Source organism: Podarcis cretensis (assembly GCF_951804945.1).
Source record: "Podarcis cretensis genome assembly, chromosome: 3".
Lineage (NCBI taxonomy): Eukaryota > Metazoa > Chordata > Lepidosauria > Squamata > Lacertidae > Podarcis > Podarcis cretensis.
In genome coordinates, this window is record NC_137172.1 from 123,394,439 (window position 1) to 123,421,874 (window position 27,436).

At 41.7% G+C, this 27,436-nt stretch overlaps 1 protein-coding gene across 4 annotated transcripts in view; it reads left to right on the forward strand.

The window, feature by feature from the left end:
* EHBP1 (EH domain binding protein 1) overlaps positions 1–27,436 on the forward strand; it is a 306,658-nt gene that overhangs the window by 225,447 nt on the left and 53,775 nt on the right. For 2 of the 4 annotated variants that reach the window (XM_079969700.1, XM_079969701.1), the window contains 5 exons: positions 2,610–2,723; positions 16,544–16,671; positions 19,610–19,748; positions 19,915–20,021; positions 22,671–22,794. In XM_079969700.1, coding sequence (XP_079825826.1) covers positions 2,610–2,723; positions 16,544–16,671; positions 19,610–19,748; positions 19,915–20,021; positions 22,671–22,794 — 612 coding nt within the window. The remainder of the gene's footprint in view (positions 1–2,609; positions 2,724–16,543; positions 16,672–19,609; positions 19,749–19,914; positions 20,022–22,670; positions 22,795–27,436) is intronic. The other 2 variants (XM_079969702.1, XM_079969703.1) reach the window with 1 other exon arrangement.

Consider the following 27,436-nt stretch of genomic DNA (forward strand, 5'->3'; position numbering starts at 1 on the left):
TCTGAATACTTTAGAGAAAATTATGAGTTTGGCATGTTTCTAATTTTGCCATTTTGGAGGTTTACTGAAGAAAAAAGAGATGGGCGACTTACCCCAGGCTTTCCCTGTTTAAACTCAAAACTGATGGGAAATATCCCAGCCAAAATCAGGAGATCATAGACAGTGGTGGAGGAAGGGGGGCGGGTCGCCCCGGGTGCAATCTCTGAGGGGGGTGACAAGAAGGTACCCCATGGGGGGCTCGCCCTACTGACCCCAGCCGCTGCTGCTGCATGCGGAGGATCCTCCGCTCACGGCTGCAGTGGCGGTGAAGGGATCCCACCACCATCCACACGGTGCTCAAGTGGCGCCGTCGGCAAACTGCCCAGCTGCGCATGCGCATGCAGTACGTACGACACATGCACGTGTGTAGCCCCATGCATGTGCAGTACATACAGTGCATGCACATACACCGCTGGGCGGTTTGCCCCGACACCCCACACGGTGTGCTGGTTAGCCTTCCTTCGCCCCTGATCACAGATTATTTTCTAAAATGAAATGTATGGAAAAAATACTACATTCCTCCCTTCCAGCCCTGGCCCTCCCACCAGCCCTTCCCTTCCAAATTGTGCCCAAAATTGTCAAGTTGGATCTGCAATTATATGAGAAGGCATAAAATCATGTTCTAAGGTGATATGAAAGGCAAAATCAGACTTCAAATTTGAGTGCTGCACATAATAGGTTTTATTCAATGTTGCACTATTCTAGTGACTCAAAGCTTTCTCCTTGCACAATGGAATGTTCTCCCTTTCTACTCCTGTGTTCCATAAATCTATCCAACACACCAGAGCAGATTTGGGAGCGGCAACAGGCATGTGCAGGGGGAAGAGAAGGGGCAAATCCAATTGTGATGTAAAAGGTGTAAAAGGTAAGTCAGCTAGAAGAAAGCACTTTGAGTTTACAAGGTCCAAACATTAGAATGTTCACCAGTATTCAAAGATAAAGTGAAACCTTCTAGAATATAGGGGCACCCTTTCATGACAAGTCTTGTAAGGTCATCAGTGTCATGGTAAATGCCAGCAGACCCCCATAAAAACAAAAGAGGAACCCTCTTGGATCAGACCAAAAGCCCATCTGGTCCAGCATCCTGTTCTCTCAGTGCCCAGCCAGATGACTATAGAAAGCCTCCAAATAGAACCCAAGTGTAATAGCAGTTTCCCCACTGGGTTTTCAGAGGCATACTGCCCCTAACAGCAGAGGCAGAACATGGATAGTAGCCTCTGACAGCCTTCCATTTCTCTAATTCTCTTTTAAATCTATGTTAGAGTTGTTGGCTATAACTACATTCTGTTGTAGTGAATTACATAGTTTAGCTAGGTGCTGTGTACTACCTTTAATTTGTCCTGAATCTTCCAACATTCAACTTCATTAGATGACCTCAGGTTCTCTTACTATATGAGAGAGAGATTCTTTCTGTCTACTTTCTGTACACCAAGTGGCACTTAACATGTTATTCCTAACAGGGGCAAAGCTACACAAAATGCTTAGGCATATTTTGTGTCCAAGAAAGCACAGCAACCAGTCATGTCCCCAAAAAGAATAATAAAACCTCCTTAAAGCTATTTGAAGATTATTCCAAGTACATCAAAAATAAGGTCAGGGTCAGAACTGTTGAGGCTCAGAAAGAAAGAAATCTTCAGGCTAGATTCATCATTGTGATGAGACACTCAGCTGCACATTGACCTCAGCGAGATCTGAGCTCTTCACTCCAGATGGAAATAATGCTTTGTGTGTCAGGCAATGCAAAAGTCATGCATGTCCTAGAAGAACCGTTGTGAACATAATCTAAGCCTGCTGGATCAGGACAATCTAATGCAGCATCCCGTTCTCACAGTGGCCAACCAGACTGCAAGCAACAACAACAATGAATACCAATCATATTCACTGGGTCGGTTTCCATTCTGGACATGGGACAAATAAGCACACATTACCAATTTCCACTCCCTTTTCCATTTATGTCAGAATTCCATGTAGGGGTTCATTGTTTGGGGTGGGGTGCTTGTTAGCTAGGATGTCCTCTTTCTGAAGTCAGGGATAGCAGTCTAGGGACAGCTACTACCAATCCTGTCCTGAGCCAAATCTAAAGAAACTGCCCCTGGTGGACAGAGATCACTTTGTTCAGTGTCTGGTTCCCTATCTGGCAAATGAGTAGAAGAATTTACAGGGTAGTAAAATCTGTGTGCTCTTCCTCACAGCTGCAGTAATACTCTTAATCTGTGATAGACTGATCATATTGTCTACTCATAGTAGCAGCACAAACATGTGTAACCCCAGTAGGTGCTTTAACATCCTCTCCACTTGGCTGAGCAGTAAACTTGAATTTAAGTTAACAATGCACAGCTTGGCATGTTTACAAACAGGATGTATATACAGTGTGTGTGCAACTGATATTTTCTTTAAAGAGCATTATTTTTCTATGGACCAATTGCTACATTTCAGTGACTTTTCCCATTTCTGTGTCATAAATGATGAATGTGTTCAGTTGACACTAAAACACTAAAAGTTTTCATTGATGTGTTGTGGTGCATGTACAGGATGAAAAGCACTAACTTTGTTATGACATGTTCCCACAGATGAGGGTGGAAATGATAATATTGAGGTAGTTACTAATGAGGAGATTCCTGAATGCACTGTTACTGCCGGTGAAGATCAACATACTAACCTAGAAAATGACCTTGATTCTAATGGTAATTAAACTAATGGCTATTTTGTGTCTTTTGCATGACTAACACCAGTTTCCTCATCAGTGCCTTTTGTAATATGTCAGCCTAGTATTACATCTGTTTGGGACCTTTATAACCCTTGGATTAATTTATCTTTCATGAATGCCTTCTCCGCATGATTAGTATGGTTTCAGTTAACAAGAAAATGATTGATTATTAAAGATTTTAATATATGTTTCTAATATCTCCAAAATGGGGTAAGAATTAACAGAATATCTTTTTTTGTTCTGCATATGTAGTTATTTTAAGTTAATTTGAACTGGACATTATTGTTACCGGCAATAATTTATGTAGGTTTTATGACTGAGTGATTTGCAAAATGAAAATGGTGGCTAATGGCAAAGGCTGAAGCCTTGTGTACATTTACTTGGCAGTAGGCCCCATATATTAAGATTATACATCCAAATTGTTGTTGTTGTTGTTTAGTCGTTTAGTCGTGTCCGACTCTTCGTGACCCCATGGACCAGAGAACGCCAGGCACTCCTGTCCTCCACTGCCCCCCGCAGCTTGGTCAGACTCATGCTGGTAACCTCGAAAACACTATCCAACCATCTCGTCCTCTGTCGCCCCCTTCTCCTTGTGCCCTCCATCTTTCCCAACATCAGGGTCTTCTCCAGGGAGTCTTCTCTTCTCATGAGGTGGCCAAGGTACTGGAGCCTCAGCTTCACAATCTGTCCTTCCAGTGAGCTCTCAGGGCTGATTTCCTTCAGAATGGAGAGGTTTGATCTTCTTGCTGTCCATGGGACTCTCAAGAGTCTCCTCCAGCACCATAATTCAAAAGCATCAATTCTTCGGCGATCAGCCTTCTTTATGGTCCAGCTCTCACTTCCATACATCACTACTGGGAAAACCATAGCTTTAACTATACGGACCTTTGTTGGCAAGGTGATGTCTCTACTTCTCAAGATGCTGTCTAGGCCTGTCATTGCCCTTCTCCCAAGAAGCCGGCATCTTTTAATTTCGTGGCTGCTGTCACCATCTGCAGTGATCATGGAGCCCAAGAAAGTAAAATCTCTCACTGCCTCCATTTCTTCCCCTTCTATTTGCCAGGAGGTGATGGGACCAGTAGCCATGATCTTCGTTTTTTTGATGTTGAGCTTCAGACCATATTTTGCACTCTCCTCTTTCACCCTCAATAAAAGGTTCTTTAATTCCTCCTCACTTTCTGCCATCAAGGTTGTGTCATCTGCATATCTGAGGTTGTTGATATTTCTTCCGGCAATCTTAATTCCGGCTAGGGATTCATCCAGCCCAGCCTTTCGCATGATGAATTCTGCATATAAGTTAAATAAGCAGGGAGACAAAATGCAGCCTTGTCATACTCCTTTCCCAATTTTGAACCAATCAGTTGTTCCATATCCTGTTCTAACTGTAGCTTCTTGTCCCACATAGAGATTTCTCAGGAGACAGATGAGGTGATCAGGCACTCCCATTTCTTTAAGAACTTGCCATAGTTTGCCATGGTCGACACAGTCAAAGGCTTTTGCATAGTCAATGAAGCAGAAGTAAATGTCTTTCTGGAACTCTCTAGCTTTCTTCATAATCCAGCGCATGTTTGCAATTTGGTCTCTGGTTCCTCTGCCTCTTCTAAATCCAGCTTGCACTTCTGGGAGTTCTCGGTCCACATACTGCTTGAGCCTTCCTTGTAGAATTTTAAGCATAACCTTGCTAGCGTGAGAAATTAGTACAATTGTGCGATAGTTGGAGCATTCTTTGGCACTGCCCTTCTTTGGGATTGGGATGTAGACTGATCTTCCCCAATCTTCTGGCCACTGCTGAGTTTTCCAAACTTGCTGGCATATTGAGTGTAGCACTTTAACAGCATCATCTTTTAAAATTTTAAATAGTTCAGCTGGAATACCATCACTTCCACTGGCCTTGTTATTTGCAGTGCTTTCTAAGGCCCATTTGACTTCACTCTCCAGGATGTCTGGCTCAAGGTCAGCAACCACACTACCTGGGGTATATGAGACATCCATTTCTTTCTGGTATAATTCCTCTGTGTATTCTTGCCACCTCTTCTTGATGTCTTCTGCTTCTGTTAGGTCCTTTCCACTTTTGTCCTTTATTATGGAAATCTTTGTACGAAATGTTCCTTTCATATCTCATATTTTCTTGAACAGATCTCTGGTTCTTCCCATTCTATTGCTTTCCTCTATTTCTTTGCATTGCTTGTTTAAGAAGGTCTTCTTGTCTCTCCTTGCTATTCTTTGGAAATCTGCATTCAATTTCCTGTATGTTTCACGATCTCCCTTGCATTTTGCTTGCCTTCTCTCCCCCGCTATTTGTAAGGCCTCATTGGACAGCCACTTTGCTTTCTTGCATTTCCTTTTCATTGGGATGGTTTTCGTTGCTGCCTCCTGTATAATGTTACGAGCCTCCATCCATAGTTCTTCAGGCACTCTGTCCACCAAATCTAAATCCTTAAACCTGTTCCTCACTTCCACTGTGTATTCATAAGGGATTTGACTTAGATTGTATCTTACCGGCCCAGTGGTTTTTCCTACTTTCTTCAGTTTAAGCTTGAATTTTGCTATAAGAAGCTGATGATCTGAGCCACAGTCAGCTCCAGGTCTTGTTTTTGCTGACTGTATAGAGCTTCTCCATCTTTGGCTGCAGAGAATATAATCAATCTGATTTCGATGCTGCCCATCTGGTGATGTCCATGTGTAGAGTCGTCTCTTGTGTTGTTGGAAAAGTGTGTTTGTGATGACCAGCTTGTTCTCTTGACAGAACTCTATTAGCCTTTGCCCTGCTTCGTTTTGATCTCCAAGGCCAAACTTGCCAGTTGTTCCTTTTATCTCTTGACTCCCTACTTTAGCATTCCAATCCCCTATAATGAGAAGAACATCCTTCTTTGGTGTCACTTCTATAAGGTGTTGTAAGTCTTCATAGAATTGGTCAATTTCAGTTTCTTCAGCACCAGTAGTTGGTGCATAAACTTGGATTACTGTGATGTTAAAAGGTCTGCCTTGGATTCGTATCGAGATCATTCTATCATTTTTGAGATTGCATCCCAGTACAGCTTTTGCCACTCTTTTGTTGACTATGAGGGCCACTCCATTTCTTTTACGGGTTTCTTGCCCACAGTAGTAGATATGATGGTCATCCAAACTGAATTCACGCATTCCCGTCCATTTTAGTTCACTGATGCCCAGGATGTCAATATTTATTCTTGCCATCTCATTTTTGACCACCTCCAACTTACCCATGTTCATGGTTCTTACATTCCAGGTTCCTATGCAATATTTTTCTTTACAGCATTGGACTTTCCTTTCGCTTCCAGGCATATCCGCAACTAAGCGTCCTTTCGGCTTTGGCCCAGCCGCTTCATCAGCTCTGGATCTACTTGTACTTGCCCTCCGCTCTTCCCCAGTAGCATGTTGGATGCCTTCCGACCTGAGGGGCTCATCTTCCAGCGTCATAACTTTTATATGCCTGTTGTCTTTGTCCATGGAGTTTTCTTGGCAGGGATACTGGAGTGGCTTGCCGGTTCCTCCTCCAGGTGGATCACGTTTGGTCAAAACTCTCCACTATGACCTGTTCATCTTGGGTGCCCTGCTCGGCATAGTTCATAGCTTCTCTGAGTTCTTCAAGCCCCTTCGCCACGGCAAGGCAGTGATCCATGAAGGGGATACATCCAAATTACGAATCATCTAAAGCAGGGATCAAAGTGAGGCTCTGTTGATTAGAGAGGAACTCCCCCATCTCACATGGACAGGGAGAATTTCCATAATCATAGCAGCATCTTTTAAAGTCTGCTATAACTTATGGTTACCAGAATTTTTTCAATGAATCTGGGGACTTTTTTTAAAAAAAAAATTAAGCTGAGTAGCAACAGGGAGTCAGTAGTGGGGATGGTGAGGCCCAAGCACACAGGCATATTGTATAAAGGTGCAAAGCCCTTCTTTCTCACCCTGTGAAACATAAATGCAGTTTTTTAAAAAACTGGGCAACGACCGGACGTGACTCCCGAGCCTCCCCCGATCTGTCAAAACAAAGGGGGAGGGGGCAGGAGATCTTTACCGCCGGACGTCCCTGGTTCCCTTTCGGCAGTGGCGGCAGCAGTCAGCAGCCCGGAGCCAGCCTAGTAGTGCAGTTGGCTCTGGCTGGCTTCAGGAGCTGCTCACTGCCATGGCGCCCACCATTTTTCTTTTCCAGAAGTCCCCATATGATCTGTTGTGCACAAGACACATCATATGGGGACTTCCAGAGAGGAAAAATGGCAGGCGCCACGGCAGTGAGCAGCTCCTGAAGCCAGCCAGAGCCAACTGCACTACCAGGCTGGCTCAGGGCTGTTGAGGCTGCCGCTGCCACGTTTCCCGGGCACAGATTTACAAATCTGGGGACATTCCGGGGACGGAATTTGTCCGGGGACAGATTTGCAAATCTGGGGACGTCTGGTAACCCTACTATAACTATGCTATAGTTGATTATAGTGATGGCAAGAAATCCTAGTATTTGTTCATTTTCTCCTCAAAGTGAGGATTGTTGGTTATGTCCCTTTGTGTTCCAAAAGTAATAGCAGGAGACTTGTTTAGGCTAATTTAGGTTTATATTAATCACAGCTGTCTGCTATAGAAGATCTATTTAATTTATTTCATGGGACGCTGGGAACAGTGGATTGGGTATTTCCACTCACATGACCTCAGGCAGGAGCAAAGACTTGTGGGAAACAGGCACTTCCTCTTCAGTTTTTTTCTCCTGCCTGACTCAGCAAGATGTTTGTCCTGGCTCTCCTGCTTCTTCAGATAAGTTTTCAGTTTTGATCTCATTTTATTGTTGCTTTCTCTTGCTAGTTTTCCTTAGTTTTAGCAACTGTCTTGAGTCTTGCTATATATATATAGCCATATATATTTTTATATATATGGGACGCGGGTGGTGCTGTGGGTAAAACCTCAGCGCCTAGGGCTTGCCGATCGCATGGTCGACGGTTCAAATCCCCGCGGCGGGGTGAGTTTCCGTCTTTCGGTCCCAGCTCCTGCCCACCTAGCAGTTCGAAAGCACCCTTAAGTGCAAGTAGATAAATAGGTACCGCCTTCTAGCGGGAAGGTAAACGGCGTTTCCGTGTGCAGCACTGGTGCTGGCTCGCCAGTTGCAGCTTCGTCACGCTGGCAACGTGACCCGGAAGTGTCTTTGGATGGCGCCGGCTCCCGGCCTCTTGAGCATGCAACCCTAGAGTCAGACACGACTGGCCCGTACGGGCAGGGGTACCTTTTTATTTTATATATATATATATATATATATATATATATATATATATATATAGTGTGTGTGTGTATATATATATATATATATATATATATATATATATATATATATGTATGTGTGTGTGTGTGTATTCCAAAAAAGCATTTCGTTCTTCCCCGCCCCTGTTTGTCTGCCTTAGCAACCTTATTCTTGTCTTTAGTTTATTAAGTTTACTTTCTTGCAGAATGTCCCTGTATATTGCAGTCCTACAGGGTCGCTGAATATGCTCTTTTTTCTGATGCTGAGGCTCCGTTTTGCCGTGCACCATTTTATTGATTGAATGTAAAGATAAGTACAGTGGTGCCCCGCAAGACGAACGCCTCGGAAGACGAAAAACTCGCTAGACGAAGGAGTTTTTCATTTTCTTAGCCGCTTCGCAAGACGCATCTCCCTATGGGCTTGCTTCGCAAAACGAAGCTTGCCCCGCAAGCTCCGGGGGTAGCGGGGAAGCGCAGCGCGTCTTCCCCGCTGTCCCCGGACCTCTTTTGAAGCAAGGGGTGGTGGGGAGAAGATCGCTTCTCCCCGTTGCCAGCCCCGCAATCTCCGGGGACAGAGGGGAAGGCGCACGCCTTCCCCTCTGTCCCCGGACCTGGTAAAAGCAAGGGGCGGCGGGGAGAAGATTGCTTCCCCTCTGTCCCCGGAGATTGCGGGGCTGGCAACGGAGAGAAGGACACCAAAAAATGTTGGCCAGTTCTTGATCTGAAGTTCCTAAATCGCTGTGTTGCTTACAAAAAAATCAAAATGGAGTCCTTACCCTCCATCATGGAGGTTCTTCACACCGGCAACTCTCATCAATATTTGAGAACCATACCTCCATGTTCAAATGCATTCAGATCACCAAAAGTATCTATGGTTCGCCATAGATAAGCATCATTTTCCGTTCCAGAGTCTCCTGTTTGGTCTAGCCTCTTCGCCCCAAGTTTTCTCAAAGATAATGATCACCCTAGTAGCGCACCTGCATCTACAAGGCATTCATATTTAGCCGTACATAGACGGCCTGCTCCTTTGGGCGACATCCCTTCAACAGGCTCATCTCCATTGGCACATCACCCTCAAAACATTACAATCTCATGGCTTCTTGAACAACTACAAAAAAAGCTGCTTGACCCCATCACCAAGGATCATTCACCTAGGTGCCCTGCTAGATACAGTTCAATATCTTGTGACTCTTTCACCGGAGCACATCAGCAAAATCTACACAGCAGCAGCTGCAATCTTAAAGACAAAAAAAGATGACAGTCAAATGTCTGTCAATAATTCTAGGACTCTGCATGTCAGCCTCTCAGATTACATGTTGGGCACCACACAAGAACCCTACAGTGGTTTTTACTTTGGCATTATGGGCAATCATTCACAATCGCCCCAGGTCTTTGCTCTTATCTCCTCAACTCAAGCTGTCCATTCCGTGGTGGGTGCAAATCTCCAATCTTCAGAAATGATTCAGAAATCTGTGCAGCAGTCAGATAACCATGGACACCAGTTTACAAGGATGTCATTGTCAATAAATCTACACTCAAGGCCTGTGGTCAAGCTCAGAGGCCACTCACTCCATCAATTGGCTAGAGTTGAGAGCAGCCAGACTGGCAAATGTTCACTTTTCTTGTCTTCAACTCCATTACGTCCTTCATCAAACAGACAGTTTAACAACGAAGGCCCACATATCTTGTCAAAGAGGCAACCATTGAGAATCTCTCCAGAAAGAGACAGCTCTTCTCTTCAGTTGGGCTGAGCATCATCCCCTCAGCCTCATGGCAGAACATATTGCCGGCGACGGTAGCCAGCAAACAGATTAGTTGAGCAGATCCCAGGTAAATCAGTGTTTCATTAGATTCAACACCGCTGGGATCCTCTACAAGTCAATCTCTTTGCTCACAAGCTAAATCGTCAGCTACCCCATTACTTCAGCCGGTTCCAAGAAAACCAAGCAGAAGCCTGGGATGCCCTAATGACGACATGGCCGAAGGAACTCTTGTATACCTTCGTTCCTCGTGCCATCATTCCGAGAGTCCTCCAAAAGATCAGGTTGAAAAAAGCTTAGGTGGTTCTAGTTGCGCCATTATGGCCCTGCAGGCCTTGGCTGTCAGAGATTCAGGCTTTTTCAGTGACACCACCATTTCATCTTCCTGTATTGTCCACTGTACTTTGCCAGGGACTCATCCGAACTTAGAATGGTTGAACCTGACCGCATGGTGTTTGAGTGCCATAGACTGAAATCTTGTGGTCTGGATGAGAATGTTATCTCCACCATTCTAGCTTCCAGACGTCCATTCACAAGACATATTTATCAATCATCGTGGTCAGCCTTTACCTCCTGGTGTAAAGCTTCTCATCTGTGACCACACAGAGTAGCGGTTCCAGATGTTGTCTGCTATCCCCAACATGGTCTGCAAAATGGCCCATAGCCTAATACTTTAAAACATCACCTTTCCATCATTTCTTCGATTTTAAGTTCTGTTGGCTGTTCTTCGTTGTCACAAAATCTGCTAATCAAATGTTTCCTCAAAGGAACTATGTTACAGCATCCTTCGGTAGCTTACCATTTTTCACCATGGAACTTACATTCTGTTCTGTCAGCACTGCAACGGCATCCATTTGAACCGCTACACCAAATCTCCTTAAAGAACCTTTCTTTAAAGTCCTATTTTTGGTTGTGATAACTTCAGTGAGATGGGTTTCAGAACTGTTGGCCTTGTTGGTCATTTACATACCTTCCATAAGAATTTACGCATCTTCCATAAGGATAAGCTCCCTCCTTTCTACCAAAAGCTCTTACCAAATTCCATGTTCAATAGGAACTCATTCTCCCAACTTTGTAGTGACCAAAACATACATCGGAAAAGTTTGGCATTCCTTGGATGTCCGCAGGGCCTTAAAAGTGTATATACAGCAGTTTTCATCCTTCCACCTTAGGAGGAAAGGTCGCTTCAGCTACACTAGCTAGATCGATTAGGGTTGCATTTCCTTAGCTTATGATCCTATGAAATTGGCCCACCCATCTCATATTTTGCTCATTCCTCTGGGTCAGCCTCGACTTCTGCTGCCTTTATGGCTAATGCTCCTTTAATAGATTTTTGTAGGGCAGCCGCTTGGTTGTCTCCCTCCACTTTCACCAGACATTATAAATTTGACCAAGTCACCGTGTCTTCAACTGAGGTGGCTTTTGGTCGTACAGTGTTACACCAAGTTTTGTCAGCAGTGTGGACCCATCCATTTATTGGGAAGTGCTGTGGTCTGTCCCAATCCACTGTTCCCAGTGTCCCGTGAAATAAATAGAAGGACTGGCTTACCTGAAGTGTAGATTTGTGAATGGGACGCTGGGGACAGTGGAACCCTCCCTATGATGGTCTGCAGTCACACTTGTTTTTGTTTTTTCCCTTAGGAGGGGTACTGTTGACTCTGTCACTTCTATTTTTATTGATTTATGACCCAGGAAGGGAGGCAGGCTGCTGTTCTTGTTTCACGTGCTTTGGTGAACATTGCTGCTTGGCAAGTCTAGAAAAACTGAGGAGGAAGTGCCTGTGTCCCACAAGTCTTTACTCCTGCCTGAGGTCATGTGAGAGGAAATACCCAATGCACTGTCACCAGCGTCCCACTCACAAATCTACACTTCAAGTAAGCCAGTCGTTCTATTCAGGTTACCATTCAGACCTTATAGTTGATTGAGATCCTGATTCAGTGCTATATGAAGGGAAAGCTACTATCAGTATGAAGTCTTCTCTGTGAAGATGATTGAACAGGACCCACAAGACAACCATTTGTTTTTGAGATGTCTAGAAATTGTAATTTTTGCCACATTTGGAACAAAATGCATTTCAAGGTACATTTCCACAGATATGGGTCTACAAGTGACACTTAAAAAAACACACCTCTGGGCCATATAATATGATATGAGCAGCTGAATATACAGCAGTGATCCTCAAACCATTTCCCCCATGGACCTCATGAAAAGTGCTAAGAGTTTTGGCAGGCCACTTAATGAATTCAGTTGCCTGTTGTAGCAATTGTAAAGTGCTGTGCTAAGATGTTGTATGATTTTTAATGTTATTTTTGTTGCTTATTTTATTAGCATTACATTTTATATTGTTATAATTTGAATTCCATAAAAATTCAAATTATAACAAGAATAAAATGCAATTTAAGAAATAAAAGCAATAAAATAGCATTAAAGGTCAGTATGACTGATTCATGCAGTGGTGGTGCTGTCTCCCTTCTTTAACCAAATCCATAGACGCACCACAGCCACCTGAATGAAGCTCATAAACCACTGGGGGTCCACAGACTATAGTTTGGAAATCCCTGCACTAGACTGTTCTTGGCCTTTTTTAGAAACCACGCTTAATGCATTTTTTTAAGTAACATTGTTTCATCATTCACTGGAATTTTTCTGAAATCAGGTTCATCTATATTCAGAACATTATGGTGAAAACAATTCCTTGAAAGAAAATCCTTTTAGTAATTAACACATGCAGCTTAGTAAAGAGATAGGGTGGTAACACGGCAAGTCAGTGATCTTTCTTGGGTTCCTGTAAGATTATTACTTTTGCTGTCAACCAGAACTTGGGTACTTTATTCTTATGGATTATTTATGGTACAAAGCCTAGTGGTTAGTGTCTTGAAGGTGTTTTCCTGGTTTCTTCAAGCATTCAGGAAATACATCTTCGAGCCCACAAGCACTTCCTGGTTTCTGTGTTTTCTGGTTTCCATTTTCTTTATGTGGGAATCAAGATAATTCGTTTTGATTGCAGGACCTGTTTGTAATAATACGTATCACTTCAGGACAGACAAAAAGGGGTTCAGGACAGACATAAGACTTCTGCACATAGCATAGTGTATGGAATTTGTTCTCACAACAAGCAGTGATGACCACCAACTTAGATGGCTTTAAAGGTGGATTGGGCAAATTCATGGAGGAGAAGACTATCAATGATTGCTTTTTCCAACCTCCACTGCAGAGTGCTTATAGCTGGGTCATTAATCTTGTTGCATGCCACCTCCAGTCTCCAAGCAGTGCATGACTCCCTGGGGTTCCATGTTTCCTTTTTGAAATGAGGCACAGAAGAAACAGTCTTGTCTTTAGGATTTATGGTTTATTTACACATATAGACAATCTGAGCCCACAGGGAATGGAGGGGTTCACAGCATTATCACCTCAAGAGGGTCCCTTAGCTTCAACCTTGGATTCAGATTGACATCAGTCATTGTGCTATGCCTGCTGCTTTGTGTATTGGTCACATACCTTGAATTCTACTAACATTGCTTCTTACTCACTACTCTAAGGTCTTTATCTCTCAAGGGAGGGGTCCCATCCATTTGCCATCTCATACTGGGTCCCTTTGATCTTCTGTTTCTTAATGGCCTATCATCCCGGGCAGTGACCACATCACAAGAGACTAGCTTGGCTTAATTAGCCGTTACATTTGCTAATTCCAGGAGATTAGAAATGTCTAGCACACAGTTTAATACATATGGGTATGGCACCCAGTTTTAACACTCCAAACCTTAATTTAATTTGAGTTGCTGGAAACCATAGGAAGGCACAGTAGTCTTGTGATCAGATCCTGTTTGCAGGCTCACAATAAGCATCTGGTTGGCAAATGTGCTGGAGCACGTGGGCCACAATTCGCTACACACTGCTTGTGCCTTGGAGAGGTGCTGCTAGCAAAAACAGCATGGGAGGCGGCAGTTAAGAGATACTGGTCTCTGTAGTCACAGCAGGTACCGTGATTCTCCAACACTTTGACTTCATCCCTGAAGGCGCATTCCATTGTCTCTCAAGACAGACGGATGCCAACAACAATTCACTAAATAGTGATTTACTAATAGCAGCAGTAGCAACCAGTTATCTAATCAGGTGTTGCCTCATTCAAACACCTGCTGAAAATGTACCATAGCCAGCTTCCTAAAACTATAAAGAAATGGTTCGGTTGGCCCCTGCCAAGGGTGGAGTCCCAAGTGGTGCCTCTCCACTCTGAGCTGGAGTGGCTAGGAGTCGCTCCTTTGTTGTTATGGGTAAGGTGTATGGGTTCCTCTGGCAAGGGGGTTAGAGAAGGGGGGGGCTAAGTATGTCTTTGTACTTCATCATACACAGAGACCACCATCAGACCATATAGGGCATGGATAGGCAAACTAAGGCCCGGGGGCCGGATCCAGCCCAATCACCTAAATTCGGCCCATGAACAGTCCAGGAATCAGTGTGTTTTTACATGTGTAGAATGTGTCCTTTTATTTAAAATGCATCTCTTGGTTATTTGTGGGGCATAGGAATTTGTTCATTTTTATTTTTTTCCAAAATATAGTCCGGCCCCCCACAAGGTCTGAGGGACAGTGGACCGGCCCCCTGCTGAAAATGTTTGCTGACCCCTGATATAGGGCATGTGTGGAGAACCTTTTACCCTCCAGATGTTCTTGAACTACAACTTCCACCATCACTGGCCATTGACCATGCTTACTGATGGGAGTTAGAATCCAACAACATCTGGAGGGCCCAAGGTTCTCCATACCTGATTTAAGGCTTTGCACTTTAAATTGGGACTGGAAAAGAATATTCTTTTTGCTACCCTACCAGCATTCTTGCAGCTTTTTGCCATAGATGGAATTTCTGAACCATCTTCAATGACGGCCCATATAGAGAACATCACAATACAGTGGTACCTCTGGATACACACACCTCTGGTTGTGTATCCTTCGGGTTACACACGCGGTAAACCCAGAAGTATTTTTCCGGGTTTCGCCACATGCACAGAAGCACTGTATGCACCGCACGCATGCGCAAAAGCGGCACCTAGAATCATAGAATCATAGTTGGAAGAGACCACAAGGGCCATCGAGTCCAACCCCCTGCCAAGCAGGAAACCTCCGGTTGTGAATTCCTCAGGATCCAACCGGAGCTCCGGAACGGATCCCGTGCGCAACTGGAGATACCACTGTAGTCTAGCTTTGAGGCTACCTGGCTATCCCTATTCAGAAATGGCCATATAGAGTACACTAACGAAAATGTTCCTAGCTATTCAGGCCACCTGATGTATTGTTGTTTTATGCTATCTTTGTTGTTTATGGTGTGGTTTTAATATTGTTGTACACCACTTTGGAATTTTAAAAACAGTATGTGTTTTAAATGCATACATACATACATAGCTTCACCTAGTTGTGCTTAATTTTAAAGCAGCAGCAGATCTACTTGTAGATCTTTGTTTCTTGTGTAGTTTGGTCCAAAGTAACCAATTCTTAGCTTATGTGTAATATATATAAGAAAGATTGTGCTATCATTTTTCATGTACTTGTCAGTCGATAACAAAGTAAATATGTAGGTGTGTATCTCGAAGGCAATAGTTTAAATCCTGGATCAGCCATAGGTGTTGACCAAGATTTGGTCTTGCTGCCTTAATTCCTCAAATGTTAAGTTGAAATAGAGACACATATTGTGCAATGCTTTAATGATACAGGAATAGCAAAGCACTTTGCACATGGGAAGTACAACATAAAGGATGAATGTGAATGATAAAATATATCTGCTTTCTTATACTCAGACCTCTAGGACTGAACATAAAACTTACTCATTTGATATTTGACATGTGTATAGATAAATTTGCCTCTGAGTATTTCCAGCAATGAGGTTGACAGCAATTCACAGTGGTTATAATTCCTCCACCGTGGCAAGATTTAGACAGTAGTGCAGTTATAATGTTGCAAGTGGATTACTGCTTGTTATAGCAGTCCAGGTGAGGTCAAAGGTTCTCAAGGTAATGACTAGAACAGGGGTGGTTAATACCTGGCCAGGACCAGATTCCACTGCCACCCTCCACAAAAAACAATTTCACACGCACACAAGACCTCACCAATTTTGGCAGTGATGACAAAAATAAAAATAAAGTAGGCATAGATAGTGAACTACAAGTCATCTCAAAAATGAGTAGCTTCCCCAAAGTTTGTTTCGTTTTCCAATTTATGCAGCTGTACAGCTTAGTGAGAGTCTGGGGTGAGGCAGGCAAACAAACTGTGTTTAAGCCAAACCGTAATTAAAACAACTTAACATCTGGTTATGTTTGTTTAACTCATTCATTTCTTCCAACCCTTAAAAAGGAAACCTGCTTATAAAAAAGCTCAATTGAAATCAATTTGACCAATACATTATGGGCCACCCTGTAAAAAGTATAAATCTGTCCTTATGAGTTGTGAACTGTGTTATACTATTTGTGGTTTGTACGAGTTCGCTGTTTTATTTGATTTGTTTTGTTGTATTGTATTGTGGTTTATGATGGGCGTAAAGCCGAATAAACAAACATATAGTTTAAATAACTGTATGGCAAGGACATGGGGAAGAGAGGCATCAAGAATCACATTTGTAGCCTAGAGTCAAATTATTGTATTCCATTTCCAAATCAGTTGCACTTTAAAGGTTATAAACAGCAATCCAAATGTAATCTCTTAAATGAATACATTGTTATAATGACTCCACATCTAAATACTCCTCTTTGTCTCCGTCTGTATGTGTGTGTGTGTGTGTGTGCGTTATATTGTGGTGTTTGCATATTTAGCTGAACAGAGCAGCAAGTTGGTGGACTGGAAGCTGAAGAAGCTCCTGGAAGCTCAGCCACAGGTGGCAAATTCACTTTCCAGTGCTGCTCAGAAAGCAGTCATTGATAGCCCAGAGCAAGAGTTTAAGGTAAGTTTTGACTAAGCTACTGTCTTAGTACTTGAGGCTTCTGGATTCTGATTTGTGCTGTTAATGGTTATGTCTGTACAGATGTATGAGAAGATATACATTTTAACACTTGCCTTTTGTTTTAACAGTGTGTGTCCTCTTATGGGTGGTGCTTGGTTGTACAACAAGTGATTGCTCACTTGGGCCACTGTACCACAATCTAGTTAGGCATTCTTTATTTCAACTAGTCATTTTAAATTTATGGAAGTGTAGGAAGTAAAGTACATTACATGATTCGGACTGAAGTCAATTCTCTCATTTACATAGATGTGAACAGGGCCTTCCTTTAATCTCTTTTAACTAGTGTGTTTTTTTGGTCGGTATGACATACCACCACCTCCTTTTCCCCTGCCACCATCTTGAGGCTGCCACTTGCCCACCCCCATTCACTTGTCGTCCCCCCCCGCACCTTTGCCGCTTCCGCCTCCTCCTCCTCCATCACTGCTGCTTCCATGGCTGCAGCACAGCCTCCCGGAACTGATTGGGTGCGACCCAAGGTGCCTGCCGGTGATCGTCAGGCACCTTCTCGGAAGCCGCTTTGTCATTCGTAAGGGTCGTGCCAAAGCAACTGCGGGAGGCTGTGCCACTGGAAGCAGCAGCAACGGAGGAGGGGAAAGCAGCAAAAGTGCAGGGAGGGGCGATCAGGGTCGGGGAAGCAGTGGTGGGAGTGGTGGGGGGTCATGGGGCGTACCGGCACCTCTTTTTCTTGTTTAAAAATACTGCTTTTAACGATTAACTGTTGGGTTTTGCTATATTGAAATCAAACTATTATATAAACCCACATAGGTTTCTTAAACATTTGTGCCACGTAGTGTAGGTAGTGCAGTGCATTTTGGGTTGGGTTGCTTATTTTCTACCTAGACATAACTAGATAGATACAATATATGTAAAGGTGCATCTTACTGTCTTCATTAGGTCACAACTGTTACTAGTAAGTGAAAAGATTTTTATGCCTATGGGGCAGTTCCACTTATGTATAACTTTTCACCCACCTGCAGACTGTGGGTGTATACACTGCTGACTGAAAGGATTTCCTCCCCCAGATACAGAGATGCTTTGAAGTCCCAAAACAATGACTTTCATTGCTTTTTCCTTTACACTGTCGGTTCCGATAAATTGGTGATGAAAGTGTGTGGCAGCAGCAGAGGACTTTCAGTCTCTATCTTTGAACAAAGGAAAGCTTGGATCAAGTCTGATTTTTTGCGTTCAATTTAGCTTTCTGCAGTGGATTTAATGCAAAATGAAGCTGGCCTCAGAATAATACAATGGATTGAAAAGGCTAACTGAATTAGTGGGCTTAGAGGAATACATTTGTAAAGTGGCAGAAGTCCCCAGTCATAAAAAGGCTTCTTAAAATGGGATTTGGTGGCTAATCGCACTGATATTTTAGCATGTTGCCAGGCCTAAAAAATTAGCCATGTTTGTTTATTTTGGTAAAGACCTGCGTTTTGACTGTCAGATGGCTATTGTATGAATAGCTGGAAGAGATCCTTTTCTCAGAAAAGCAAAATCATAGCTGCTTGATTGTTGAAAAAACAAATCTAGCATAAGTGATGCTTTATAGAAATAAGAGTTAACTCAACAAATGGCACACCAACCCCCTCTATTAGGTCAATTTGATTTAGTTAATGTGACAAAAATGGTATTGCATGCTCTAAATACACATTTTTTTTATTAATTGGGTGTGCTTTATTTTCTTTGTTTAAGTTGCTGCAGCGAAAAGGGTAGCCAGGTCTAAACACATTTCTAATATTGTAAGAAATAATACATGGTGTCCATCTGTTCTGTTAAAGCTTTCAGCAACGAGTTGGATTTGTGTTCTTAATAAAATGCAGTTTACACATTTATAAATGAGGCATTCTGTGTTTGTGGAAAAGGATAAACTGTTACCTTCCCTGGAGGATTCTGTATCCCAGGCCTCCTTGAGGCTAGAGAATAGGCCATTGGAGAACTCCCTCATTACCAATTGTCTCAATGCAGAGGAAGGGCAAAGTCTTGGTAGCTTTTGATAACCAGTTTCAGCATTCAGCAGGCTTAGCTATTAGTCATGCATCTTAGTCTTTCCCTATTTACTTTCAAAACACTTAATAAAAATAATAATAGATTAGGTATAAAATGAAATATTTGTTTGGTACACAGCACCTCGTATCTGCAGTTTCCACACACTGCTGTGGTTTAGTCTTCTGGGATATTTTGTGTTGATAGACCCATTTGAATTTGTTACCAACATTAACATAGGAAGCTCTGGGAAACGATAATTGTAGCTTCCTTAGCTGCAAAGGGCTTACTTACAAATCTGGATTCAGAAAGTTATAGCTGATGAAATGCAGTTCATTGGGGTAGTATTATAATCCTACCTTTTATCCTTCATCCAGCATTAGTGATTTATCTCAATGGGCATAAAATTAGAAACGAGTTCTTCTTGTCATACAAGTCTGTGGGTCCATTCAGGATGACACAATTCTTTACCAGGGCAAGCAGTGTATGGAGAAGACTAGAGCCACTCTGCTATTTTAAGTGACAGGTGACGTTCAGGGGTATACACATTGCTGTGTAGTCCAATGTACACCATGCTCAGGGAATCCAAATTGAGGAAGAGTGATCTTTGTTTAAACTCTGCTTTGTTCAAAGTTACATTTGATGCCGTTAACTGATTTTGGTGTCTAGCAGCAGAACCCTGGCTGAAGTTGCCATATTAATAACCCAAGGGGCTTGTTTTGCCAAAACCTCTTTTCTTGGGCTCAGCACTTTTTTCTGGTTCCTGATGTCATTTTTATCTAACACGAACAGTATTTTTCTCTCTCCACATATTCTCTTTTGTTGAAATATATATTTTTCATTTGTAACTGCATATTTATAAACAAAAGAATTTGATGTACAGTTCTGGTTTTTCTGGCAGAATGAGACAGAAGAACATCATGCTGAGCGATTACAAAAAGCAACAGAATGTTTTAGAAATCCTGTTGTGTTCAGCAAGGACTCCACAGTCAGAAAAACTCAGCTTCAGTCATTCAGTCAATATGTTGAAAACAGACCAGGTAGGCAAAAATGTTCTGAAAAGCTGTCCTCCCACCCCCAATCTTATGATTTAATAATATTTAACAATAAATATATTAAAAACCAGATAATGTAAGCCCACATTTCAATACACAAATATCAAGTATTATAATAATTTTACATGTCTTTCCTCTCTTTTTTTTCAAGAGATGAAAAGGCAGAGATCAATACAGGAAGATACAAAGAGAGGAAATGAGGAGAAGGCAGCGATAACTGAAACTCAGAGGAAGCCATCAGAAGATGAAGTGCTTAATGTATATTAATTTTTTTGTCTGGTTTCATGATTGCTGATAATTCTCAACTGTATGTGGAAATAGTGCCTTTATTTGTTAAAATGAGATGTTAGGTTTTCTTAGATGTCAATCTCCAGTGCATTCAAAGCAGAGTGAGAGGGGTGCGCTGTTGAATTAGTCTGCAGCGTGGTGATAATTGTCAGATTAAAAAAAAATGAATTTTTCAGAGTTCCACAGCTCCAGCTTCCTTGAGACATTTCCATCAGGGCACTTCCCATAAAGAGATTCCAGTATTGATCTACCGGGAGGATTTTAATTATTACAATAGCAGATACCGCAGAGCTGCAGTTAGAGGAAAAAGTCACATGAGACCTGCTAGAATTTCTCAGCCAACCCATTTTGTTGGCTTGGGTTAATGGGTGTTCAACCTTTCCATTATCCAGATCAGCCGTGAATTACTAGCTGAATGATGTTTGCATTAATATAATATATATGGTAATTTCTTCACTTAATTAACGGGGAGGTTCAGCTCAGTAGGGGTATGGGCTGATCATGTGTAAAATTGATTTGTGAGGGAAATATTTGATAGACCGCAGGGAGAAAGCTGCTTTTGATGGACAGCTGTGGGACAGAAACAGGAAGAAGAACAAGTTTTGACCTGAATATGTTTTATTTCTGTTTTTTTCCTCCTGCCACCCCTCCCCCTTTTGTTTTTGGTTTTGAGGATTGGTTGTTTTGTTTTTCGGTCTAGAGGTACCACATAATTTTTGCAACTCTTTTTTATTGCTCTCCACCTTTTGTCTAAATAGTAGTTATTTTTGCTGAGGAGCTCAGTGCCATCTAGATAATGTGAAGTGTTTTAATTCTTATACTGAATGACCACCAATTTGCCAGCTGATAATTTTTTTATTTAAGAACAGTTGTGCTTTAATAAAGCTGAAGAGGTCTTGCTCAGCAAGTTCATAATATATATGCAAATTGTACATATGAACTCTGGGGAAGTTTTCATCCTGACACAGCATTCCTTTTAACCTTACAGTATTTTGTACAGTCCTGAGAGCTGTCATTGGCAAGGTTTTGTAATCTTTTCAATTAACTATGAAGAATAGTAGGCAGTTACCTTTCGTTATTGTTCCTCCACCCACATTACTTCTTCCCTTCCTATACTTGAGAGGCTACAACAACCAGTTTGGGGGGATGGGGATGAGAAAAGTAAAATAGCCTTTCTTTCACAGCTGCTTTTCTTCTTTCTGGTGGGGTCCTATAAATTTGCATGTCTGCCCAGTCCTAAAACAACTACACTGTGCATGGGTTCTGAGAGGTACCACCTTGTGAGCTTTTATCACAATTTTCAAAAAATAACTTTGTGTATTGATTCATTTAGCTACTGTTTGAGGAGAAAATAATTTATTGTGGCTGGCTGTCGCATCCAGCAACTAGTAGAGACATGATAAGTAAATAGCATATTTTATCCCTTCCTAAAAATGTAGTATCTATATATACATTCCTTTGCAAAAGACAATTGGATTCCCAAAATGAGCTAACCTGCTCTCAGTGAGTTTTAATTAACATCCTCAAAGAGGCTCATTGGTGATTCCAAAGCACACGTGCCTTACTTTTGTATTGCCAAAACAGCTATAAACACTGTTTTAGATATAAATTGCATCTCGGTTGGAACTGAGAGGAATCTTATCTATAGCCCAGTCAGAACCACCATTGGTAGTTTTCATTAGTAGCATTAAAACAATGTTTATAGCTGATAAGTTCAGAACATTTGAGAGATCTGCTGTTTTCTGTCATGGCTTTCAGGATAGCATTAATAACCGGTAATACATCTTCTTCATATTTCTTTCTTTCTTGGACAAGTTCTGTTACACTTATCATATGAAAGATTTAGAAATTTTAAAATGATGTCACTATAAGGTTGGGATAAATGAACCCAAACTAGACTGCAGGCTTTTTCTCTTTTTGCAGGATGGTGGTGGCACCTGAGCATTTCTTCAATCATTTTTGTTGCCACTTGTCAGGTTCTTAACAGCATTAATTAGCAATGCTTTTACCAGACTACCAATGTATAGCAATTTAAGCAATTTCTGTGGGAGAAACCAGAAGACATTTTACTGTTATTTTTGTAGAATAGCACCATTAAAATTTGCACAAGGGATAGATACACAAAGAAAAGAATGGTATTCATGGTTGTTGGGATTTTTTGTTTGTTTCAAATCCCAAAACTTTATATATTTAGCTGTAGATTCCCTGGCAAAAAAATGGCTATGTAGGATGAAATAAAATTTGAGGAGTATTTCTCCCCCCCCCCAATTGTAGTCGAAAAAGCAGCTTTATAGGTTAGACCTATGGTGTATTAAACACTTTGATTCTTTTCTGAGATGATTTATAAAAATCTATAGCAGCACAGGTTTAAAAGAAAAATTGTACAGAAATTCAAAAGTTAGCAAAGAGATTTGAAACTTTGAAACTAACTTTCAGTAAGTGATTTTAATGGCACGCACCTCATAATGAAATTTGGCAGATGGTTGAGATTTATGAATTGTGTTTCCTGGTTTGGTAGTAAGCATGATATTTAGGTAAGTGCCTTACTAAGTGTTTCTGGAAAGGAAAAATGCAACTTAACAAGTGATGTCTTTTCTTGTTGTTTGTTCTCTTTAACAGAAAGGGTTCAAAGACACCAGTCAGTATGTTGTAGGAGAATTGGCAGCACTAGAGAATGAGCAAAAGCAAATTGACACCCGTGCCGCGCTGGTGGAGAAGCGCCTTCGCTATCTCATGGACACAGGTACGGTGCCCAATTACACTGTAAACAGTTTTGGCAAATTGAGCGTTCACAAACTCTTATAGAGTTTTGGAAGTGTGAATCTTTGAAGCTTGAATGTTCAGCAAAACTGCCTTGAAAATAAAAAGGCTGCGATTTGCAGCCACCTCTCTGGGCCCTGGTGATAAGAGTGCCTTCATGGGAAGTGATAACTTGCCCTGATACCGTGTGAGCCAGCACTATTGAACAGTGTGCTCATCCATGCAGAGTTGGAATACACATCTGTGCCTCATTGATATGCCACTGCTAAAAAAGAGAGAGGGAGAGAGAGAGTAAGATCTTCACTGTTCTACTGATTCAGTGTGGGGAGGAGGGGGGAGATTTGGCCAGTTAAAGCCTTGTACCACATGAAACAGAGCACAGTATAGGGGGAAGGCTCCACTGTCTAGATCACTGAAATTTGAGAATACTATCTGGTTACTGACGCGCCACAATTATTATTTTTTCAGGATGGCAGGTTGGGATTTTTCTTTAAGTGTATAATGCTTTGCGTTGCTGCTGCAGTCAAAAAGGATTAAAGCATATAGTTGGGATTTTATGAACTGTGTTGTTGTGATGAGATCCAACCCACTATATATCAGATGGGTTTTTAAATACTGGTTGTTGCCATGAATTGTGGTGGGGAGGAAGGAAGGAGATTCACTAGTATCATATGCTTTGAAACAAAGAATGGTCTAATATGGAAAAAAATAAATAATGCTCAGTGGAAGGAAATGTATTTGTCTCACAGCACATGCGACTGTACAGCTAATATCACCCCAGGCTAATGTTAGTGCCGTCTTACAAGTCTGACTTTACACTGGAATGCCATACATTCCCTTAGCTAACAAAAAATCTAGTGAACTAAAAATTTAGTTAACTATAGTTAACTAAATATCCAGGCAGATGCTGTTATTAATTTACATTGTGTTAAGGTTCAAGGCATTGTGTCAAGTATACTAAATCAACAATGATAATCAGATTAAAAGACAGTATATGCCCTCATATATATGCATTTTTGGTTTTCTGTTCATTACCTAGCCAACTCCTGTTTGTACTTTAAAAAAAATGAAAGTGATAAATATATACAAGTATGAAATAAATTTAGAAGAAATTTTGTTTCAATATATCTAAGTCTGGAAAATGTATTATCTGTTTTTCTGGTAATAGCCATAATGATATGCATTTGATTTTTTTCTAGTATTCTTTTTTATATTTTTGTTGTTATTGGAGAGTAAATTATATTTACTTGCTAACAAAAAAAAAATGAGACAAATGATAGTATTAGTGGGAAAACCACCTCTCATTGTATCTATTATCAGAAGAGTAGATAATATTTTTTCAGACTTCGATATATTGCAAAAAGTTTCTTCTAAATTTATTTCACATTCATACCATGTATGGAAGATATATTTTTCACTTTTATATATATTTAAAAAATAACAAACATGAGTTGGTTAGGTATTGACTAGAAAACCAAAAATGCATCTATGTGAGGGCATAGGCTGCCTTTTCATATCACAATAGTATTTGATTTTATATACTTCACATAGTGCCTGGAACATTTACACAGTATATAAAGGGAATGTTTCCGATTATTGCCATACACAGAGCAATCCACACCTCTTCCACTTAGATATGATGCAAATGGCAGTACTATAAGAAATGTTGGTTAACACTAACTTGATTTGATACTTAGCAAACTTTCTTAAATACTTCAGTAATATATGTATTGTATAGCCAGCTTGGTAAATGCTTGGAAATATTTTCTTACTCCAGTTAAAAAGTTTGTTAAAGCTCTTTGCCTGCAGTTAAGACCTCCATATTTAAGATAAATATTCTGAGGGCTTTTATTATTATTATTATTATTATTCTTTGAGTTTTTCAAAATGTGATCAGTCCAGATAAAGTGAGAGGATTTCAAAGACCACCTCCCTTTGCTGCCAATATCCTATTTGTCTTCATGTCAGAATCCCTACAGCACTACCAATGGTTACTTATATACTGGTTCTGCAGGAAGGTAAATCGCATTTCCATGCGCTCTGGCTTCCGTCATGGACCTCCATGCGCCATAGCGATTTAGTCATGCTGGCCGCATCGTGACACTTGGAGGGTCTGTGGTCGCCTGCCCTGCTTCAGGGGTAAACAAAGCTGGTGGTGTTTTCCCATTCCTCTTGTTAGTTCCTCCACTCTTTTGAGTTTCCTTCTTTCTCGTTAGATCTTCATTGGTGTGGGGAATCCTAGGCAATTTTTTTCTTCCTTCTGCTACTCCAAAATGAGACACTCCTCAAATTTAATTAAATGGCTGTTCTGGCCAGTTATCATTTATTTCACAGAAGATTCACCTTGTTCCTCCCACAGTTCAAAAAGACAAAAATACCCAACTTCATATGATGCGTATATAAAACGCCAGCTTCTTATAAATACATTTTCTATGTTTGTGGAGTAATTTCTTGGCTAGCAATGTAAAGAGGAGGCCCAGGACCAGATTTAGGCCCCATCTGCACTTTACCTTTAAACCAATAACTTGCTGCTTTAAACATCATGGCTTCCACGAAGAATCCCGGGAACTGCAGTTTGATAAGGGTGCTGAGAGTTGCTGAACAAGGCCTCACAAAGCTACAGTTCCCAGAGTTCCCTGGGAAGAGGGGCTGACTGTTAAACCATTTTGAGAATTATAACTCTGTTAGGGGAAACTTCTGTTTCAGTGTATCTGAAGAAGTGTGCATGCACACGAAAGCTCATACCAAGAACTAACTTAGTTGGTCTTTAAGGTGCTACTGGAAGGAATTTTTTTTTGTTTTGACTATGGCAGACCAACACGGCTACCTATCTGTATCTGTTAGGGGGGAATAGCTGGCCTCCTAACAAATCTCAGCACCCTTAACAAACTACATTTTCTTTGGGGGAAAGTGGCATGATACTACTTTCAGCATAAGACAAGCTTTCTTTAACATAATATTTTCCTTACAATCAAGTTGACTAATAATGTTTGAAAATACAGTGCAGCATAATACAGTACAGAAAATACTAGTTCAGCAAGTCTGGTTTGTGTTCATACTTGTTGTAACCATGCCTTTTAATGATGCCCATTGACTCCAAAGACCTATTGCTTCTGAAACTGATCCATAAGGGAAGCTCTCTATGTAATAGAAGATTATTATGGAGTTGTCCCCACTAGGATAGTAGGTGATGGGCTTTCAGTCTTGCATCTCCACACCTATCCAAAACACAACATCACAATAATTTGTAATGTCAATTGATTATCAGGTGGATTTGAGTTAAGCAATAACACTTTTCTGAAAGGTGTTAAAAATAGAAATAATTAAAATTACATGTGAGTGATGTGCCTTTGAATTTTGATCATGTTCATTTGTGAGGTGTAACTTGTGTAACTGGTTGAACATATTTATATTTTCATCATAATAATTCTTTCCATTTGCTTCTTCCCTTTCCCCACATGTGACTCAGAAAGGGTCATTCATTTTGTTAAACTTTAAAATTGGAACGTCTTAAGAATAAGAAGGAAACGGTCCTTCAGGGACAATAATAGTGTAATGTGCAGTCATAGTTTGTATAGCTGCCATTTTTTAATCAGTGTAATTGGCAGAATAATCACCTAAAATTGTTGATTAATTAATACAGGTGAAATTTAATTGATGAGAGGTAATTAATCTGTGAGGACGCGGGTGGCGCTGTGGGTAAAAGCCTCAGCGCCTAGGGCTTGCCGATTGAAAGGTCGGCGGTTTGAATCCCCGCGGCGGGGTGCGCTCCCGCTGCTCGGTCCCAGCGCCTGCCAACCTAGCAGTTTGAAAGCACCCCCGGGTGCAAGTAGATAAATAGGGACCGCTTACTGGCGGGAAGGTAAACGGCGTTTCCGTGTGCTGCGCTGGCTCGCCAGATGCAGCTTTGTCACGCTGGCCACGTGACCCGGAAGTGTCTCCGGACAGCACTGGCCCCCGGCCTCTTGAGTGAGATGGGCGCACCAACCCCATAGTCTGTCAAGACTGGCCCGTACGGGCAGGGGTACCTTTACCTTTACCTTTTAATTAATCTGTGAGGCTGAAACTATTTAAGGCATTGTGTTACTCTGATTTGTTACTCCAAGCAAGAATGAAAAAAAATGAGTTTCCTTTTAACCATGTCTTCTAGCTAAATGCAGGCAGCAACCATTTTGCATAGGGGTTCTGTTTCTGCCCCACCGGGCTTTGATGGAGTGGATATAAGCCTGGTCTGCCCCAATCCCCCCTGTTCCAAAAATCCCTTTCTGTTCCAAAAGGACCTGTGTGTCAGCAGTCAGGTGCCAATTGGACATGAGCAACATGGTTGCTGCCTGTAGTATTAAATTATGAACGGGCTTACGGCCTCTTCCGCACACTTCAAAAACTAACTATTTTGAGGTTTCTGTGATATGCATATTTATTTGAAGTGATTAATCAGTTGGCTAAAAAATGATTGCCGTATTTTTCGCCCTATAGGACGCACCGGCCCATAGGACGCACCTAGTTTTTTTGGGGGGGGGGAAATAAAGGGGGGAATTATTTGCCCCCCCCCAGGCTGGGGCAGGGGATGCCCGTGCTGCACCTCCCCGCTGTCCCCCAAGCTTGTGGGCTGCAGGCTGCTGCCT